We start from the raw sequence: 22,083 nt of genomic DNA, 5'->3' as shown, positions 1-22,083 counted from the left end.
GATCCTTGTGGCAGAACATGACATTAAATATTTAATCAGTAGTTAGTAGGGTCAGCCTGGGACAGGAGACCATTGTGGTAGATGGGCTAGTAAAATATCTAATCATGACAGGTCAGCCTGGGATGGAAGATCATTGTGGCAGTGGTGGTAGTAAAGTATCTAATTGTGACATTAGAATAATATTAAGTAGAATGTAGGAAAAACAATAGTGGCAGAAGTAGAGAGATAATAGGAACTAACTTTATTGATTTATTGTATATCTGTGGAGTGAGGTAATTCTGACTAATACAGTTGGGCATGCTGATAAGCTAACAAAAACATGATAACAAAAAGGTACAAAGAGCCACGGACCCTGAGGTTCGGGGGCATTCAAGAATCTGCTTTCTGAGTATCATGGTTTTTTTGTTTGCAAATAAAAGACTTACTTCTTGAAGAACTCTCCACGTCTCCTGGTGATTCTCTACATTTTCTCCACGACAAGAGCAAGGAGAGAATTAATAAGGAAGATCTCTCAGGACCAAATCATTCTATATAATCCTGACTTGAGCAAAGATGATGGTTCTTTCTTTGTGGTTGAAAAACCCCTGAAATTCCCTTCTTAATGCCATCTGGTACTTTTGTCACAGGACTAGGAGCCAAATTGAAAGGCTCAACACTAATAAATTAAAACAAAGAATGACGGATGTTGAAGATTGTAAACAAAAAAAATCTTGCTGGAGAAACTCAGCAGGCCTGGCAGCAGCTGTGGACAGAAAGCTAAGGTTTCAAGACATTTGACACTTCTTGGAAGAAGGATCATTTGGCTTGAAACGTTAACTCTGCTTTTTCTCCATAGATGCTGAGATTCTTCAACAATTTATATTTTGGCTTAACACCACTGAATTGACAACTACGCAAGAAATTACTCAACACTTGAGAACTAATATATTGAAAGTATCTCGCACTGGTTTGACCTTTTCACTTACTGTGAGATTTATGGAACTTGAAACTTGCAGGGACTGATCAATATATAACCATGAAGAGTCATCTCGACTCGAAATGTTGCTTTCTTTCCATGGATGCTGCCTGACCCGCTGTGATCTCCAGCTTTTTTTGTTTTCAAAATATAACTATCGCTATTTTACAAACTGGTAACACCATGTTTCTCCTACTGGTTTGTCTTGGTATTATTCTGTATGGCAGCTACCAGTAAACACGACATACAAATTACTATTTCAGCACAGCCCAACACTTCCTTTTTCAGAATAAATCCCCCCTGCAGGAAGGTAACGATATAAACAATGGGTTGGTTTATACGTCTGCAACAAACGCTCTGGCGTCAGCTGCGAATGAGCACCCGAATCGGGGAATGTTTTGAATGAAGCACACCAATGATTTGGTCGCGTGCTGTTTCGGTTATTTCGGAATCATTTGGTGCTGTCACCTGGGGTGTGATGTCAGAGCGCGAGCGAGCGAGTGAGGGAGCGATGCCTGACCGGGACCGGAATGTGCGAGGCAGCTACCTCGGCCGCCTGGTGGAGTTTGCGGACGAACATATTAATGCGGTGCGGGTATGGGACGTTCTGGTATTCGCACTCAGATGGCCAAAACCACGTTTCGAGAAGCGGCAAGTTTGCTTCTCAAATAGCTATTATAAAAAGGGGCCAGTCGGCCAGTAGGTTGATGTGGGCTTTAAAGGAAGTTTTGTGAACACGGGGGGGATTGACAGGTTCTTGCCGCTCTGCATGTTTTGTAAACTTGGGGAAATTGACAGTGCCTCACCGCTCCGTTTTTTGTTTCGCAGCATATTAGTACGGGCCTGGCAGTGGCCGGAGTTGTGATGCTCGCCAGAAGCATTAAACTAGTAAGTGTGAAATTCTGGAGTTTGATAGGACATTTTATTTCAGCAAGCGATCGCGCTCTTAACTTCGCTCATGCGCTATAAAGCTTTTTTGTTTATCGAAGAAAGCATTCAAATTGAGAGGTTTTGTAGCGAGGAAAAAAAATGCAGATACTGCTATAATTTAATACGTATCCAGCTTTAAAAACATAACAATCACAAATCTGGGAATTTGTATTTGTCAAGAGAAAAGTTAACATTACGAGACATAAGACTGACCTGAAATAAATCTAAATGCCACAGACAACATTCCAAATTTTCAAAAAAAACCTCCAGCGAATATAAACCTTTATAAAGCTTTACAGATGTTTTTCTTCAGCCAGAGGGTGGTGAATCGTTAGAACGCCTTGCTAAAGTAGGCTGACTTGATGGGTTGAATAATCTCATTCTGCTCCTCTATGGTGTACTTTCAAATTAACCTGTTCTGATGCATGATTACACATTTCTGGAGCAGGTGAGATTTCAACTTGTGCCTCCTAGTTCAGAATTGTGAAACTGGCACCACATCTCTCACTCCAAGTACTAGGCGGCTCAAATATTTGTATTTTAATATAATCAAATGACTCAGATTGTTTCATAGGAATGTAGTTAAACAAAAATTAGTACTGTCCTAACCTCTCCTTACATGACTCCGAGAAGCCAAAAGTAATTGGCTTTAAGGAGTCTTTTGAAGGAAAGAGAGGCAGAAATGTTTCAAGTGGGAATTCGAGTTGTTCCAGGCAAATAAACAGCTTCTGGATCAGTGGTGCTGGAAGAGCACAGCAATTCAGGCAGCATCCAATGAAGCAAAGCTATTAAAATCAGTTATATATAAGAAGCCAAAATTGAAGTACAGAGATCTTTTAGCATTCTAGCGTAAAAGGATGTTACAGAGATGAGAGCAAATGCTTTGAGTTGATTTGGAAAGAAAGTGAGAATTTTGAAATCAATGTATTCTTGGCTGGAAGCCACCCCCATGCTGATTGATGATGTCACTTCCGCCCCCATCATGGCCACTCCCACAACCACTTCCACCCCCCACAATTCCTCATGCATCACACGTGACATCACTTCCGCCCCTCACATCATCGCTGATGCCACATGCTCAGTGACTTCCACCACCCCTACTGCTGTTGTCACCACAGCTTCCGCCCCCACCAGCGCCACTCACCTGCATTCTGCTGACATGCCCCCGATAGACCCCACTGTCACTATCCCCACCCCCCAGAACCCTGAGGGGAACACTACCCTGCTCATGACTCCATCCCCATTGCCCTCACCATCACACCCACTCCAGTTACAGTTTCCGCCCCCAGTCCCAGCTCTACACCCGCACCAGATCCAAGCTCCCAGCCCTGCCGAGTTTTCACCATCCCTTCAGACCTTCCCCTCACTGAGGACAAACGATCAGTCCTCAGCAAAGGACTCATCTTCATCCCCCTCCGTCCACGCATCAATGAATTTAATACACGCCATGACGTCGAACAATTCTTCCGTCGCCTCCGCCTCTGAGCTTACTTTCACAATCAGGACTCCCGCCCACCTTCCGAGGACCCCTTTGCCCACCTCCAACACACTGCATCCACCTGGACACCCCGTGCTGTCCTCTTCATTTCCAACTGCCGCCGGCACATTAACCTGCTCAACCTGTCGACCTCCCTGCCCCATTCCAACCTCTCACCCTCACAACGCACAGCCCTCCACTCCCTCTGCTCCAATCCCGACCTCACCATCAAGCCAGCAGATAAAGGGGGCGCAGTGGTAGTCTGGCGCACTGACCTCTACACCGTTGAAGCCAAACGTCAACTCGAGGACACCTCTTCCTACTGCCCCTCAACCATGACCCCCACCCCCCATCACCAAACCATCATCTCCCAGACCATACAGAACCTTATCACCTCAGGAGATCTCCCACCCACAGCTTCCAACCTCATAGTCCAGGAACCCTGCACTGCCCGGTTCTACGTCCTTCCCAAGATCCACAAGCCTGACCACCCTGGCCGACTCATTGTCTCAGCTTGCTCCTGCTCCACTGAACTCATATCTACCTACCTCGACACTGTCCTATCCCCCCTAGTCCAGGAACTCCCCACATACGTTCGAGACACCACCCACACCCTCCACCTTCTCCAAGACTTCCGTTTCCCCGGCCCCCAACGCCTCATCTTCACCATGGATATCCAATCCCTCTACTCCTCCGTCCGCCATGACCAGGGCCTCCAAGCCCTCCGTTTTTTCCTCTCCAGACGTCCCCAACAGTACCCTTCCACCGACACACTCATTTGTTTGGCCGAACTGGTCCTCACCCTTAACAATTTCTCCTTTGAATCCTCCCCTTCCTCCAGACCAAAGGGGTAGCCATGGGCACACGTATGGGCCCCAGCTATGCCTGTCTCTTTGTTGGCTACGTAGAGCAGTTGATCTTCCGTAATTACACCGGCACCACTCCCCACCTCTTCCTCCGCTATTTGATGACTGCATTGGTGCCACCTCGTGCTCCCGTGAGGAGGTTGAGCAATTCATCAACTTCACCAACACATTCCACCCTGACCTTAAATTTACCTGGACCATCTCTGACACCTCCCTCCCCTTCCTGGACCTCTCCATCTCCATTAATGATGACCAACTTGACACTGACATTTTTTACAAACCCATCGACTCCCACAGCTACCTGGATTACACCTCTTCCCAACCTACCTCTTGCAAAAATGCATCCCGTATTCCCAATTCGTCCGCCTCCGCCGGACCTGCTCCCAGGAGGACCAATTCCACCAGATGGCCTCCTTCTTTAGAGACCCTTCCCACGTGGTTAAAGATGCCCTCCAACGCATCTCGTCTACATCCCGCACCTCCACCCTCAGACCCCACTCCTCCAACCGTAACAAGGACAGAACGCCCCTGGTGCTCACCTTCCACCCTACCAACCTTCGCATAAACCAAATCATGAGCTGACATTTCCGCCACCTCCAAACAGACCCCACCACCAGGGATATATTTCCCTCCCCACCCCTTTCCGCCTTCTGCAAAGACCGTTCCCTCCGTGACTACCTGGTCAGGTCCACGCCCCCCTACAACCCACCCTCCCATCCTAGCACTTTCCCCTGCCACCGCAGGAACTGTAAAACCTGCGCCCACACCTCCTCCCTCACCTCTATCCAAAGCCCTAAAGGAGCCTTCCACATCCATCAAAGTTTTACTTGCACATCCACTAATATCATTTATTGTATCCGTTGCTCCCGATGCGGTCTCCTCTACATTGGGGAGACTGGGTGCCTCCTAGCAGAGTGCTTTAGGAAACATCTCCGGGACACCCGCACCAATCAACCAAACTGTCCCGTGGTCCAACATTTCAACTCCCCCTCCCACTCTGCCGAGGACATGGAGGTCCTGGGCCTCCTTCACCGCCGCTCCCTCACCACCAGACGCCTGGAGGAAGAACGCCTCATCTTCCGCCTCGGAACACTTCAACCCCTGGGCATCAATGTAGACTTCAACAATTTCCTCATTTCCCCTTTCCCCCACCTCACCCTCGTTCTAAACTTCCAGCTCAGCACTGTCCCCATGACTTGTCCGGACTTGTTCTACCTGCCTATCTCCTTTTCCACCTATCCACTCCACCCTCTCCTCCCTGACCTATCACCTTCATCCCCTCCCCCACTCACCCATTGTACTCTATGCTACTTTCACTCCACCCCCACCCTCCTCTAGCTTATCTCTCCACGCTTCAGGCTCACTGCCTTTATCTCTGATGAAGGGCTTTTGCCCGAAACGTCGATTTCGATGCTCCTTGGATGCTGCCTGAACTGCTGTGCTCTTCCAGCACCACTAATCCAGAATCTGGAAGTCAATGTAGGTCACTGGGGATGAAGGGTGAGTGGGGCTTGATGTGATAACCTCAAGTTTGGAGGATAGAATTCAGGAGACAAGCTAAGAATTTCTGATTGAAACTTTGTGTTGGATGCTGAGATGATCATGATCTGCAGATATAATTTTTATTTCATGAAATTTTTATCTACTATAAAATAATTTTCAAGTTTGCTGTCACTTCCTCAGAGCTGAAAGAGGTTGAAAGTTGGTATTATTTTATAGTTTTGACAGAGGTGGAGGAGGAGCCAGGGACAGGTGATGCAATGGAGGCCCAGTACAAAAGACAAAGGGGTTGCCAATTAGAGTAAAGAGAAACAGATATAAAAATAGTGCAGATTATGGTGTGGAAGAATGTAAATGCTCTCTCAGTAGAGAGCAAAGTAAACGAGACACAAACAAGGTAGTAATGGGGTAGAGGGGACTGCAAGAAAAATGGAAGACAGGCATGATGTGGTCAGGCTTTGAAGGTGTGGAATTCGAGTCCTATCAGCTGTAAAGTGCCTGATCCAAAAATGACATGTTCATCAAATTTGTGTCATGCTATGTTGGAACATTGTAGAAGGCCCAGGGCAGAAATGTTAGAAAGAGAGTAGGTTGGCTTCTTTCAAACCCTTAAATCCTGATGAAGTCATATCAGGCTTTAAATGTTAATTCTATTTTTTTCCCCCTGCGGATGCCTGTTTCTCCAGCATTTACTGTATTTGTTTCAGATTCCTTGCATTAAAATAAAAGGAAAAATTGACTGTTTATGAATCCTTCCTTCTCATTATACAAAATAAACACATCTAGGCAGCCATTATCGATTAAGCAATATCATGCCAGAAAGTGAAAAATATCATTAATGTTTGTCAGATTGTCTCATTGAAGTTTATGTGGGATTGTTGTATGATTTGAACTGGAACCAAAATATAGATTGTTAGTTGACTTTCCAAAAACAGAACCAGAAGTTCCGGTCTGTATCAAATAAAAACAGAAATTGGTGGAGAAACTCAGCAAACCTGGCAGTCTTTGTGGAAAGAAAACGTATTTAACATTTAAGTTCTGAAGAAGGGTCACTAGACTGGAAATATTAACTCTATTCTCTCTCCACAGATGCTGCCAACACTGCTGAGTTTCTCTAGCAATTTCTGTCTTTTATTTGTTTTAGATCTCCAGCAGTTCTTTGTTTTATTCTGATCTCCATTCTTAACTTCAAGTAACCAAGCAATTAAAGATATCGGGGTCTATGCTTTTGCAGCCTAATGTCCTGTTCTTTGTATTTAAAGTTTGTATGTCTGTTTAATTATTGAACCTTTGCAGCAAAATGAAGAGCTCTAATTCATTTGATGCTTCTATTAATAAGAAACCATATATGATTGGCTATATGCAAAATAATTGGTGATTTAATAAATTTATAAAACTAGGTTTGTTTGTTAGATTCAATAATTTAATATGATTGTATATACAAAAAATGCTCTAAAGTATTTACTTCAGTATGAAATGATATACATTGATCAATAATGAAAGTTTTATGACTTTTTTTCTCCTTTTCACAGCTTACTAAATTTAATAGTGCTCTGGAGATACCTGATAGCTTTATTGAAAAACATGTTAAACTTCGAGGGAGAGTGCATCATGTAACAAGATATGGACTAGAAGTAGAGCATGTTCCCATTACACTTCCTTTTGGTTCATTTCTACAGAGAAGTAAGTTAATGCTTGGTATTCGAGGATAACATAAATGTGAATTTCAGAATTAACTTAATTTTAAAATTTCAGAGACCCTATTATAATGCATTGATAGCATCCCTACCCCTGGATCGGGAGGCCAGAGTTCAAACCCTACTACTCCAGAGGTGTGTAATAACATCTCCGAACACATTGATTAGAAACATAGGTTAGCTTGGTGTTAAAATGGTCCTTGTGATACCCCCAAATGTGACTGACTCTACTCATGTTGAAACTACATGAACATAATTCAAACTGCACAAATAAGTAATGTAGATTTATTTGGTGTGATTTCATTTGATGAAGTTCACTAAAGTCCATGTGCATTTTACAGAAAATGCACAGTCAACTTGATAAAGTGAGCTATTTGAATTTTAATAAGGTAGTAACTCATAAGATAGTTATGATACATTATTGAGTGAATTAGTTGACTGTAATATTTTAATCCTGTTAGCCAAGTTTTGATTGGGCTTTGTGTGCTTGAAATACTTGAAAACAAGTGGCAGTGTCTTGCTGTTTACAATGCAAGCACAGAATTTTGTCATTTTTAAGCCATAGATTTTCAAATGGAGCTCTTGGACTTCCTGCTGGGATCATGCAGGATGTATATAATATCTTGTTTTTAAATATTTGCCATAATGTTCTGTGGCTGACACTTTAGTTAATTGTTTACATAAATTTTAACACAAAAGCTTAGAATTAATGTTTATAGTCCACAACTGGTTCAGAAGAGGCTTTCTGTATACTATCCAATGCAAAGTTATTACCATTTCTGAGCAGTTAATAGCATAAGCCTCCAAAACTGTTCTGTTCTTGTGTGTATATATATTTATTAAAAGATACACAATATACTAGTTTTTTTTTTTGGATGTGTATAGGGAATGCTTTCTATGTATTTGAACGTTTGCTTTATCATTTGTTTTGTGTAGCTTTACTTTTGTTAAACCAGTATAATAGTTAATGTGAAATAAATACTTGCTGTATTCAATCTCTGGTGTTGGCGTGGTGACTTCTAAAACAGCATCTGAGATTTGTTCCTCTGGATTGCTTAGGCCCAAATCAATGCAAAAACATGATTTATGTAATTTGCTGTTTTTCTAATCTAGCTACATGATAATTGGCTGATCAATTTGCCTACATGACAAAAATAATTGGGTTTGAAATGAGTAATTCATTGAAGTGAAGCTCTTTGAGATATTCTGGTGTTTTCATATGATTAAATTCATTAGTACCTGTGATCAGTTAGCCACTACAGGAATCTTATGAGAGATGATATTTTGTTTTATGTAAACATTTCCTTTATCTGGTGTTTTTAAATATATAACTATATATTTTAGTTATAAATTAACTTGAAATAAGAACAATAATATATTTTATTTAGTTCTATGTGATGCATGTAAAGTGGCCATTGTTTCTAAGAAATTGTCCCTTGTCAAAAGTGGTTTTGGAATGAGTTTCAATGACTGGAAATTTTAACATTTGCTCCACAAGTTGTTGTCATAATTTTTTTTCTTTTGTTTCTAATGTTGATCATACCTATCTGCTTTCTTATGTAGGGTGTCAATCAAATGTTGTTAAGGCCATGTTGGTTCTAGTAGAAGCTCATTAAGATCCATGAGCTGTCTTTTTCTTAGCTCCTATCTAATCTGTGTATTACCTCCATTTTCCTGCATTTTTTAACTTTGCTTATGGAATTTAGACATATCTCTGGCCAGGTCAGCATTTATTGCGTTAATTTTTCCAGAGAAGGAAATATTGAGCTGCCCTCTTGAGACATGACTGTTCTTGTGGTGTAGAAGAACCTATGATGCTGTTAGGAAGTTTAGGATTTTGATCCAGTGACAGTGAAGGACTGGTAATATAATTCCAAGTCAGAATGATGTGTTGCTTGGAAAGGAACTTGCAGGTGGTGGTCCCATGCATCTGTTTAAGCTGATAGAGGTCATGGGGTCTGGAAGATGTTTTCAAAGGAGCCTTAGTGAATTACTTCATTACGTTTTGTCAGTGTATACATGACAACCGCTGTGCATCGGTGATGAAGAGAGTGCATGTTGAAGATACTGGATGGTGTCAAACTTCTTCAGTGTTGAAATGTCCTCCTCAAGGAAGAAAGGAATCTTCCATCACACTCTTGAATTATACCTTCCAGATGGTGGACAAGTACTGGAGTGACAGAAGGTGGTTTACTTATTGCAGAATTTCTAGTCTCTGATTTGCTTTCGCAGCCAAAAGTATTTTTTTATAGCTGGTCCAGTTCGGTTTCTAGTCAGTTGAACTCACAGGATCTTAATAGTGGCGGCTTCAGCAATGGTAATGCTGTTGAGCCCTAAGCCTGGCACTTATGTAGTGTGCCATTTGCCATTCATCTTCCTAAGCCTGAAACCAAAAGATAAAATGCTGGAAAATCTCAGCAGGTCTGGCAGCATCTGTAAGGAGAGAAAAGAGCTGACGTTTCAAGTCTAACTGACCCACAGTCAACTTTGACAAAGGGTCAGTTAGACTCGAAATGTCAGCTCTTTTCTCTCCTTACAGATGCTGCCAGACCTGCTGAGATTTTTCCAGCATTTTATCTTTTGGTTTCAGATTCCAGCATCCGCAGTAATTTGCTTTTATTCCCAAGCCTGAATGTTGTTCAGATCTTGCGTTTAGATATATTATCTAAGGGGTCATGAATGATGATAATTATTGTGCAATCATTAGGAAATATGACCACTTCTGACATTATGATGGATAAGTGGTCATTGTTAAAGCAGCTGAATATGATCAGGCTTAGGGCACAATAATGAGGAACTCCTGCAGAGATGTCCTGGGACTAAGATGATTGATATCCCAAAAATCACTACCAGCTTCATTTTTATTGGGCAGGACTCCAGCCAGCAGAGAGTTTTCCTTCTGATTCCCAATGACTCCAGTTTTGCTAGGGTTCTTCAATACTGTACTCTGTTAAATGCTACTTTGATGTCAACGGCAGTCACTTTCAGCTCACCATTTGGATTTTGCTCTTTTGACTATGTTTGGACCAAGACTATATTGAGATCAGAGCCGACTGACCTGGGGGAACCCAAATGCAGTGTCGGTGAGCAAGGTATCCTTTTCAAATATCACTTGATAGAACTTCAGTGACACTTTTCACAACTTTACTGACGATTGAAAGTAAAATGATAGAATATCTGATTGGTTAGGTTGGATTTGCCTTGGTTTTTGCATGTCATATACCTGAGTAACTTTTCACATTGTTGGATAGGTTGCCAGTTTTGGAGTTGTACTTAAACAGCTTGGCTATGGGCAACTTGGTTTTGGAGCACTGGTCTTCAGTACTACTGCCAGAATGTTGTCAGGACCCATAGAACTTTGCAATATCAATCATCTTGATATCACATGGAGTGATTTGCATTGGTTGAAGATTGACACCTGTGATGCTGGGTATGTCAAATACTACGATATATTATCTATTGACATTTCTAGCTGAAGATGGTTTCAACTGCTTCAGCCTTGTCTTTTGCACTGATGACCCTGTGACCCTTCCCCCACATTATCCCAGTCACAAGCCTCCAACTCGGCAATTCCCTCTTGACCTGTCCATCACCTTTCACATTTATCCTCTCCTCCATCCTCTGCGACCTATCATCTTCTCCCCCACCTCCATCTACCTATTGCATTCTCAGCTACCTTCCTCTCAATCCCAGCCCCTTCACATTTATCTCTCAGCTTCCTGGCCCATAAGCCTTATTCCTGATGAACTCATGCCCAAAACGTCGATTCTCCTGCTCCTCCGATGCACCTGTTGTGCTTTTCCAGCACCCTAGTCTCGACTCTGATCTCCAGCATCTGCAGTCCTCACTTTCTCTTAGGAAAATCATGTTCCAATTATCAGACTATTATACATGTATGTTTCTTGGAATAACCCTTCAATACCCATGGTATTTTGGATTGGTATACCATTAAGAGAATAAATGTAAAATGTTTCTGTGTTTCCATCAGGCAAAACAGTCAAGTAATCTTTGGCACATTTAAATGCTGGTGCTATCTTCTCCTTCATGGAAATTTACAATCTCTGTTCCTTCTATTAGAGCCCAGCCTCATCAACATATTTGTTTTAGTGAATACCCATCTTCTTCAATGACTGCCTTCAGATAGATGGGATTCATCAACTGCTTCTGCATTAATACTAGTTCACTGCTCATTTTTAAATGTGCAGATAACAATGTCTCTTAAAATGGTCAAATCATCCACAACTAATGTTTAAAACTATTTGACTGAGCATACTCACCCTGCTCCTTCTATAAGTCTTTATATATGCTATTTGTTTTTACTTGGATGACCATCTAACTAAGATGCTAGTTTTGGTATTGCATCCAAACAATCATGAGTCTTTTCCATCTTCTGCATTGTGCTGCTTCTGGACTAACTTATCCTGTTCACACTTTAGATCAAAGTTTTCAAAGTGGTAACACCTTTTTTTGTCACTGGTACTACAGATTGTTCCCATTGTCACAGGAGGTACCTCAAGCAATATCGACTGCTTGTTCTCCAGCCTTAAAACATTTTAACACCCAGTGAAACTGGATGAATTATTTTTAAACTGCTTTCTTAGCAGCACCAGATTCATTCGCACCATCTGCTAGATATTTCTGATTTGTGCTTGAGTGATTGCATGATAATACAGCATTTTATCTTGAGTTGGTTCAAAAAAGATCCAAACAGATCATAAAAATGTAAGATTTGGAGTAGAAGAAGGCTATTCATTTTCCACTCCACTGCATTCGCTGCACCATTCATTTAGATCACTGATCTGTTTATGTTTCAAATTCCATATTCTGTCCCACTCTTGATTTTTGTTAGTTAATTGAATCGATCTGCGTCCATCTTCAAAATATTCAGGCTGAGGCAGAGAATTCTGAACTTGCATAGCAGCTGAGAGGGAAAAACCTCCTCTCTGTCCTAAAACAATGCCCCTAGTCCTGGACTCACCCATATATTAGAGTAGAATCTCTACAGTGTGGGAACACACCATTCTGCCCAACAAGTCCACACTGACCCTCCAAAAAGCATCCCATACAGACCAATCCTCCAACCCTAATCCTGTAACCCTGCATTTCCCATGGTTAATGCACCTAACCTACAAACATCCCTGAACACAATGTGTAATTTAGCACGTTCAATCCATCTAACTTGCACATCTTCGGACTGTGGGAGGAAACCAGAGCACCTGGCGGAAATCCACGCAGACATGGGGAGAATATACAAACTGCACGTACATAGTCACCTGATAGTGGAATCAAACCTGTGTTCCTCATGCTGTGAAGCAGCAGTGCTAACCACTGAGCCACCATGCCACCCATCATGTCCTTGTCAAGACCAGTCAGGACCTTTTTATAGTTCAGTGAAGTCACCCTTCACTCTTCTAAACACTAGTGGGAATAAGCCTTGTCTGTCCAACCTTTTACTCATAAGACAGCCTGCTCATTCTGGTTAACAATCTCATAAACATTCTCTGAACTGCCTCAAATGCATTTACATCCTTCCTTAAATAAAGTGACTAAAACTTCAAATGGTATTCTATATGGTTACATGATCTGATGTTGGATCATGTCGGATCAATGTCAAGAATGTGGTGCTGGAAAAACACAGCTGGTCAGGCAGCACCAGAGGAGAATCGACATTTCTGGCATAAGCCCTTCATCAGGAAACCTCATCACGTCATATCAATGTTAACCATTAGCATGACCAATGACAGTAGTGCACAAAAATGTACAAATGTAAATGGTGTTGTAAATCAAAAAAAGGTGCAAACATCTCGGTGACTTTAAAGCAAAATGATATGAAGACGGGCAACTTTGTGAAGACCTACTACAGCAATCTTTGTTTTAGTCGGCACCTTATGAACTGGTAGTCCAGATGAACTGACAAAAACTATAAGCCTGAAATTCTGCAAGCTTACTGGAAGCGATATCTGAGTAGTCAGTTGAAGGTGCAAGAGAGACGACTCTCCTGGTAATTTTTATTTAAGGCAAAGTTGCATTATTATTTAAGTGATTTATGCTGTAATTAAGTATAACAGTGATGTGTATACCACCTGCATTATATTTCTATTACTTAGTGTATGGTTTACATTGATTATGTGGATCGCTTGATCAACCCGAATAGTTGATCAACCCAAATAGTTAATCAACCAATACACCCCTGGTCCCATAGGTGCTGGTTAATAAAAGTTTGCTAACTGGTTTAGCAAACACAGTTCTATACTTTATACTGATGTATTGTTTTTCTCAGCTTTTGCTCTGCATTTCTAATATGAGTTTCAAAGCTGATGTCCCAGCGTCTATTAGCTTGATGATTCCTTCACAAGATGCTGTTCTTGCAGCAAAGTTAAAAATGACACAAAGCCATGTTATAGTCCAAGCAGGTTTATTTGAAAGCACTAGCTTTTGTAGCACTGCTCCTTCATCAGGTGGCAGGAGCAGCACTCCGAAAGCTAGTGCTTTCAAATAAACCTGTTGGACTATAACCTGGTATTGTGTAATTTTTAACTTTGTACACCACAGTCCAACACCAGCATCTCCAAATCATTTTTTTATTTCAAAAACATACTTTATTCATAAAATATTTTGATGATCTGTACAATTGGTTATGCCAAACATACGTAAACATTCCATTTCTTTGCATATAGAGATAGAGTAATCATTCGTATATACAGGTCTGTACGTTTACTATCCATATATTATCCAAATCATTCTTTCAGCCAGACATCCTATGCTTACACTGATTCTCTACATGTTGAACAGTGCCCAAATAGTATCTATTTTGGCCATAGCTCTTTGCGATATCAGTGAAAAAATGAATTATTATAGGTTTTAACTTGACTGGCTTTATTTCTTCCACTTATACACTTGCTGGTATGGTGTTTTGCTGTCATTTGAGTATTAGTCTATTTACATTATTAATTAGCAATTAACAGCTCAGGATCCATTCATTCAAGCTCTAGCTGATAGGCTAGATACATAACTGGAAAAAGAGCGAGTTGACCTGAGAATACCTCTTCATGTCAACTTTCAGTATGTCTTCCTGTAAATTCCCCATTCAAATAAGAGGAAAAGAGTTGATCTAAGGTGATTGAGCCCTGTAATATCTGTTCAAGTCTCAGATACTCCACAAAACACAGAATATTCTCCTTAATTCTTGGACTTGGATGCTCTCAAAAAGGTTGTTATTTGTGGGCGTGCAAAATAGAGTAAAACCCAAAATCTTTTAAAGGGACACAAGTTATTTTAATTGTATATGAAGTGCATTTTATCTCAATTATTTTCTCATAAATACATATGTTTTCCTCAGGGCAGTCAAATGGTCTACTGATGGTTCGATTGGCTGGCTTGCAAATGACTGATGAAGGCAAAGTGTGGTTAAAAGAGCAAATCAAACCTTCTCACATTGTTTGGTTCCAACCTCTAAGGCGGGAGAATTCTTTTATTGATTCTATTGTAAGATTAAACAAAGTAAGTCTATGTTTCAGATGGACAAGTTTATATTTCTGATTCAACTCATGTTATTGTTACATTATGCTTTAGAAGACCAAAACAAGCAAACTTTTGCTGTGGGTTAGCTTGAGCTCTGAGAATTGTTCAAGAAAATGACATCATACTAGGCAAACATGTAGTTATTTTTCCTTTTGATACTAAGAATCTGATCTTCTATAATGCTATAGAATTAAAATATTAAATGAAATAGTCATATAAGTGACTTTTCAAAGGCTTAAATTAGTTAATTTGATTTGCATGAATATTGCTTATTACAATCCATTATGGCTAATTCAAAGGAATTTTGGGTCCAACAAAACTTGTCTAGTAATCAAAATTACCTAACATCAATACAATATCAAGAAAATGTACATTTTAAAAAATCAATTAATCCCATGAATTTTAATTTAAAATTGCAACATTTAAAATAAATTAAACAGTGATGTGGAGTTGAAACAGTTGCAAAGTGAAGGGGATTACATTGTGAGCAGCAAAATATTCCTTTTACCATTTAATCTTACCTCTCTTCCATCTTGCATTAGATGTACCTTTTTGTTAAAACCTATTATAGCATTTTCCAATTTTGATGAAGAGTCCAACCTAAAACATTAGCTGCTTAATGTTTGACCTCAGTAATTCTAGCATTTTCTGTTGATAGTGTTGTGAAGTTGGTGTGTGTAAAATTGTAAAATGGGGGAAAGCATTACATGGTCCCTTTAAAGATGTTTTTTTTTCAGTGCTTAGAGTTAAAATGGATGTCTGAACAGCAGTTTAAAATGCAGGTGCACAGAGAATGCCCAAATTGAAATATTTTATATTGATCAGCCAAGCAGCATTTTTACCAATTAGCAAGTCCTTTTTGAATTTAGCCAATCAATTTAAATCAAGCCCTTAAATATTTAAAACCAATTAAATTTAAATCTGATGGTTTTGACTACCTAGAACCAGTCTAATTGATTGTAAAGAAATCAATAGGTCATCAAGGCTATAAAAGATGAGGGCACTTGGAAAATCGGAGAGAGCCAACTACCTCTGAAGAAGGGTTAAAACTTTCGGATCTCTCAAAGAAAGCATCATCTAATTAATAAAGATGCAACAGTACTCTTAGCTAATATTCCCGACAGCAGAATTCACAGAAAGAACATTTCTGACAGAAAAACTGACACGAGAATTGAATGGAGAGAGATGTTCCTGAAAGATGATCAGTGGAGAAGGCGAGGAGCATTTCAGAAGCCGAATTAGAATTGTAATTTCGAGAGTCTAAATTCTATTGTTTTCTTACAGTATATAAGTGGGACTTGTATTTATTGAATCAGTATATCATTAGGATTTTGTTTTATTAAGGAATAGTTAGTAATCACAGGGGAATTCTTCAGTTTCTTAGTGGTTCCGTTAATTTCCTCACTGTTGGAGTTAGATAAATACTCTACAATCAAGTTAAAATGTAAGAGAAAGGATTTCATTTCAGTTAACCACTCCTTTATAACAGTTTCTTTTTGGGGGGAGAGCGGTACGAGGTAGGTTATAACATTTTTCGCACTTTCATAGATTATGAGACGAGGCGAGCTTCTCTGGATGTTTCTGTTTTAGTAATCAGAGTTAGGGGAGGGGGGTCAACGTTTACTTCATAACAATAGTTAAAGAATCGTTTCAGCATCAGTCCCTGACTCCTTTTCATTTTTGATTCTTTTCCAGTTAATATAAATACTTCCAAATTTAGTTTTTTGAGGGTTTTCTTTTATGATATTTTGTTCTAACAGACTGCTAGACTTAGAAACTGCAAAGGATAGGCTCACTTATAAGCAAGATTAATTGTTTGAATTCTGCTAACAAGTTTACTTCTGCAGCTGCATCTCTTCCAGATATTTCATTTTGCCATGTGTTTTTTTTTTAAATATAACTTAACCATCTATAATGTCTGCATGTCTTTGGGACACCTGACTCAATTCTTAATGAATTTCCGTATACCTCCTCATGCATTTTGCCTTAATTCCCTGTAACTGCTAGCCTCTGCTTCCTTCTACTTAAATTTATTTCTTGTAACTATCTTTTTTTTTAATCACTTTTCATTATTAAAAGAGTTTTGTAGCAAAAGGTATTCAGGTGTCATGGTATTATATGGTTCCTACTAGATTTAATTGTGGGAACTCATTTTAAAGAGTTTGGGCAATGCACTATAACAGAGATCCAAATGTTCTATGCCTTAAAGTGGCATGTGATGATTTGAAATGTTTGAGTGAGACACAATACAAATAGCCTTCGTAGACACATTTTTATACTATTGCACAGTTTTGCAAGTAAATCTTAGATTTGGCTAATTGCAAAAGCTTTTTTGGAAGGTTTTATTTGCCACAAGGCCGAGTGAGTCTTTTTGCCATATCTTACCAAATTCTCTTCATTTAGCTCTCTATGGTACTCCTGTCATCTGATTCTAGCTAATTTGGACACACATTATTGCTGGAGCAACTTGTCACAGCCAAGATGTTATGGGATTAAATGGCATTCCTGGTGCCACACCATCTCTAAAAGGCCATTGTTCAAGTGGTGTTAGTTCGGAGCTTCTCTGAATATTTGCCACAGACATGGCTGATGAAGGAAAATTGGCATGTTGTTTGCATGCAGGCACTAGAAGGTCCTGCTGGTAGGGACTTTATCTTTGTTCAGCAGCAGCAGAGGAGGCCACGACATCATACTATGTCGACCTGGTCTGAGGATTCCACCCAGGTCCGTGCAGTTTCAGCTGTCTGGCTGAATGTATAGCAATATTGGAAGAAGATCAGTGACCTTCTCTACTCTACCAGTGATCTTTCTTTCCAATACAATTCACTCTATCTCTGCTAGTGTATTCACCTCCCACTGAGGCTCATACTTCACCACACTCACTATTATCTCTTCCCTCATTTGTTTTGAATGTTACAAACTTGAACTGCATCTCAGTACACTTAATGATTGTTCTGTTATTAATTTCCATCCAGTATTCTGAGGAAATTCCCTACAGGTCATTCTGATATAACGTGACAGTTGTGTTCCTCTGCAACCTAGAAAACTGTGCTGTAGAAAACTGCTATAGGAAATCGTGCCATAGAAGATGACTGATAGAAAATCACTATACCCATTCAGCAGAAAGTTCACATTATCCAAACAGCATCTACAATTCGTCAGTTGCATTATAGCCAATTTTTGCTGATGAAATGCGCATTATAGCAGAATGACCTGTATTTATTCCACAATCTCATGTTGAGAGTGTGTTTGCAACAGTCTCTTGTGTTGATTCAATACACTGCAACAATTCACAAAAGCTCCCTCCAAAGCCGCATGCTCACCCAAAAGAGTAAGGGAAACAGATGTTTCAGAACACTATCATCTGCAAGTTCACTTTCATGTCTCATATCCTTATGTGAAACTATAATGCCTTTTCCTCCTCATTGCTGGATTAAAATCCTGGACTCCCTAACAGCTGTTTGGGTTCCCACACCACAGGACTGCAATGGTTCAAGAAGGAAACTCACCACTGCCGTCTCCAGGGCAATTGGTGAAGGGCAATAATACCTCGCCAAATCAGCAGTGCCCTCATTCGCTTGAACAAACATTAAAATTCTCTTTGTCGAATTCAGGGGAGAATTTGGTTTTCATGTTTCTTCACATTAAAGTTACACATGATCACTACTGTGAAGGCAAATTGGAAGTATTGATAATGTAACATGCCATTTCAAACTTTATAACTGCTAGTTTAAATAGAATTTAATTGCAATTTCTTTACTTTTAGAGTATATTTTTCTCAGTCTCTCTGAATGAAGAGATTTTAAGGAGAGGCCTTGGACGAGCAGTTAACATTGAGGGCCTACAATCAAATCCTAAACTGTACTGGAGATTACAGTCAAAGTTGCTTAAAGCAGAACTAAAAGCCATAAGAAAAGGTAAAGGCATCTGGAAAGAAGCCACTTTATTAGAAACAATCTCAAATAATCTTCAGAAGTCCAAGATTCTGCATAATCTAGATAATCTTAAATCCTGGGTCAGTTCTTTCAGAAAAAAATAATTTATTCAGTTGTAGCAGAAGCTTATAAAGTTAAATTTCTACAATAAATACAACTACTTTGTCATCCTTAAGTGTTACAGATACAAGATATGTTATCTTTGTTTAAGAGAGAGAGACTCATTTTACAATGCAAAATGTTGTGTCTCAACTTGCTGGTTTATTTAGCCTGTACATTAGCTTTACTCTTTTCACGTTAGTGCTTTTCTTTGACTGATAGAATAATAATCTACTGCAGCAAGACAACTTGGGTACTGGAGCCAAGCTTTGTATTATCTAATAAAGGAATCAGTGGAGCCAAATAGTTTACTTGTGCCTTCCATCTTGTGACCTTTAATTAAACATAGCAAGACACAGGTAAAAGGACACACAAAAGAACAATTATTGAGAGAGACACCTAAAAACTGGAATTTCATCTTAATATTTGCATATAGTACATAGTCTGAAATGCTAAATCCCCTCCTGAAGTTTTCCATCTGTCCTAAGACTTGCCTTAAGAAATGTAAACATATCATGCATTCGGCATATTTTCTCCTTTTATTCTCCTGCTACTGCTGTTAAGTAGATTTGAGAAATGCAGTTTGCTACACTCTGCTTTTGCTGAGAATGGTTTGAAATGTAACAGGTGTTTAGATTGCAGACCTCTTAAGTGATCAGAATTGCATGCTAGTATGTGAAAGACGGATTTTATAAACAAATGATTGAAGTTGTCTCCTGTTACTAAAACCTGCCTTGGTATGCATTCCTTTCATGCTGTTGAATGGAGTGCTCGCTCTCTCCATTTTGAGAGCACCTGAAAATTTTGTAATCTTCGATTATAGAGCAACAGATGCATTGGAAAACAAGCAAGAGACAAAAAGAAGTCCAAAAATTCATTATTGACACTGTATTTCTCAAAATACTTAAATATTCTATCAATTTATCATACAATTAACTCCTAAATTAGAGGTACCTAAAGGATATGCATTGGGTGTCCTTTAATTGCAGACCTGTGTAATTTTGAAGCTGTCATTACAGATTAGCTAATTATTCTAGGATTGGGGGTATATCTCCAACAGTATTTTTTCCCCACCCCGATTGAGATTGTGCTTAATGCTAAAGGCCTGCCTACAGGATATGATTTCAGTTCATTTTCTGTCTTGAATTCTTAATTCATTGCCATCCTTAAATTCTTTCCCTTTGAGAGCAATAGCATGATTTTTGTATCTGTAGCTGTGGCAACCTGGATAGGGCAAGGAGGCTGGCAGAGGAATGGAATGCATGGCAATTTCCAGAACAATGTACAGAAGGATGAATATACTGCAGATTCTTCTGAGATATCTGTCTCTCTGTGCTGCAGCTAGTTATGTTTGAAGTGTTAAGGAGTGAGCACAGTAGGTTGATAGGTTATGTCAGTAGCTGCTATGCTGGTGGAGTAAGGTTGCCAACTCTGGTTTGAACTAAACTTGGAAATTTGATCACGTGGAGTCTGATCATGCACTATCATATCAGATCAGGTGACATCTACAAATATTGGTTTTGCCATCTGTAAACTGTGGGCCAGTGAAATCACAGTATGTGCAAGAAGTTCCAAGAACCAGGAGGCCATTCAAAAGCAGACACAGAGACAAACTTGAAGATGAAGGAAAGAGTGAAACAATTCTCTCCAATTCCCTTCCTATTCTTCACATTCTCATGCCCCAAAAAACCTCTCAAAAATCCCAACAACTCCCTTCAACTCCCAATGTCAGGCCTCCAGTTTTAACTTGCCCTCATACCTTGCTGTTCATCGTATTTTTAATGTAAAGGAGATCTGTTTACTTCAGTTGATTTCTTTGTTGATTCTATCTTTATGGTAGAGCTGTGCAAATAAGAGTTTCTCAGACACTGTGCATTGCACAGATAATTTTTTTTCTAATCTGCTACCTTGTAATTATCCTATGTGCTCAGTGTTTAATGTTGAAAATGGGCTTGGTACATTGAAGTTGCCCATAGTTTGTATTATCCAAATGCTTGCAGTTTCAAGGGAAAATAGGAACAGTGGGGAGGCCATTTGGCCCCTCAAGGGTATTCTGCCATTTAATGAGATTGTGGCTGATCTGTGGTCTAATACCCACTTTTGGTCCATATCCCTTTAATACTTTTAGTTTAATAAAAAAAAATCTGTCTCCGATTTAAACTAAGAACTAATCTAGCATCAACTGCCATTTGTGGAAAAGAATGCCAAACCCCTGTCACCCTTTTTGTGTGTAGAAGTGCTTTCTAATATGTCTGCTGAACAGTCTTGCCCAAATTCACAGACTATGCCCTCTATTTCTAGAGGGTCACTACATAGCAAAGTGCAAGTTATCTGATACTGTTAGTGACCATGTATTGGGAGTGTCCATCTGTATATGTTTTGCTGTGAAATAGGGTTGTATTGAGTGCTTCACTTTAAAAAGATGAATGCGACACACTGTAATAAATGTGCCTAGTTCAGAGGATTCAACTGAATAATGTTAAAGTGCGTTTCATCTACCAGAGTAGCTCCAACATTACTCGTTTCCAGTCCTAGTTAGAAACACCAAAGTTATTCAACATGAGCCTTCCTTGGAGTGATTCATCTTTTAATTTTAATTTTAAAGTCTGCAATGTAACATACAAGAGAGACTTAATATGTTTTTTTGTAACTGTTCATTCTCATAAATGTCTGTGTGCATTGTAAAAGAAAGCCTGTATTTTTTTAAATCAATAAACAGTGCTAATATGTTGTAAAGATTTTTTTTTGTATCTTTCTATAAATGACTTAAAGGGTTTAAAAAAAACAGAATGAGGCCTTCCAGCTCATGGAAGGGTGATTCTTCTTAAATTATTTGCAATACAACATTACAGGCTTCTTTGTTATGTTAGTGCAAGGAATTGAAATACCTTTATCCACCATGGGATACAGCCTCAAAAATTGAGAAAGGACACCAACTAGCCCACCCAACCAAAATATGTACGTCACCTTTTGCCATAGTTTTGGTGGCTCAGTGGTTAGCACTGCTGCCTCACAGCACCGGGGTCCCAGGTTCGATTCCAGCTACGGGGGACTGTCTGTGTAGAGTTTGCACATTCTCCCCGTGTCTGTGTGGGTTTCCTCC

At 39.7% G+C, this 22,083-nt stretch overlaps 1 protein-coding gene across 1 annotated transcript; it reads left to right on the top strand.

Annotated features, from left to right (window-relative positions):
- Nucleotides 1-1,436: 1,436 nt before the first annotated feature.
- miso1 (mitochondrial inner membrane subdomain organizer 1) lies at nt 1,437-21,719 on the top strand. Its single transcript, XM_043702188.2, has 5 exons — nt 1,437-1,550; nt 1,784-1,843; nt 7,261-7,411; nt 14,765-14,925; nt 18,713-21,719. The coding sequence occupies exons 1-5, from the start codon at nt 1,467-1,469 to the stop codon at nt 18,983-18,985; spliced, it is 729 nt and encodes a 242-aa protein (XP_043558123.2). The 5' UTR covers nt 1,437-1,466; the 3' UTR covers nt 18,986-21,719.
- Nucleotides 21,720-22,083: the final 364 nt, after the last annotated feature.

Source organism: Chiloscyllium plagiosum, unplaced genomic scaffold, assembly GCF_037043375.1.
Source record: "Chiloscyllium plagiosum isolate Xiang-an unplaced genomic scaffold, Cpla_swu_hap1 HiC_scaffold_13, whole genome shotgun sequence".
Classification (NCBI taxonomy): Eukaryota; Metazoa; Chordata; class Chondrichthyes; order Orectolobiformes; family Hemiscylliidae; genus Chiloscyllium; species Chiloscyllium plagiosum.
Note: the sequence above shows the minus strand (reverse complement) of the source record. Positions and strands in the feature narration are given on the sequence as shown.

Excerpts from the sequence above, each read along its gene's own strand:
- miso1 (XM_043702188.2), top strand. The coding sequence starts at position 1,467 with ATGCCTGACCGGGACCGGAATGTGCGAGGCAGCTACCTCGGCCGCCTG. Across the intron at positions 1,551-1,783 it reads AACATATTAATGCGGTGCGG|CATATTAGTACGGGCCTGGC; the intron begins GTATGGGACGTT and ends TTTGTTTCGCAG. Across the intron at positions 1,844-7,260 it reads TCGCCAGAAGCATTAAACTA|CTTACTAAATTTAATAGTGC; the intron begins GTAAGTGTGAAA and ends TCCTTTTCACAG.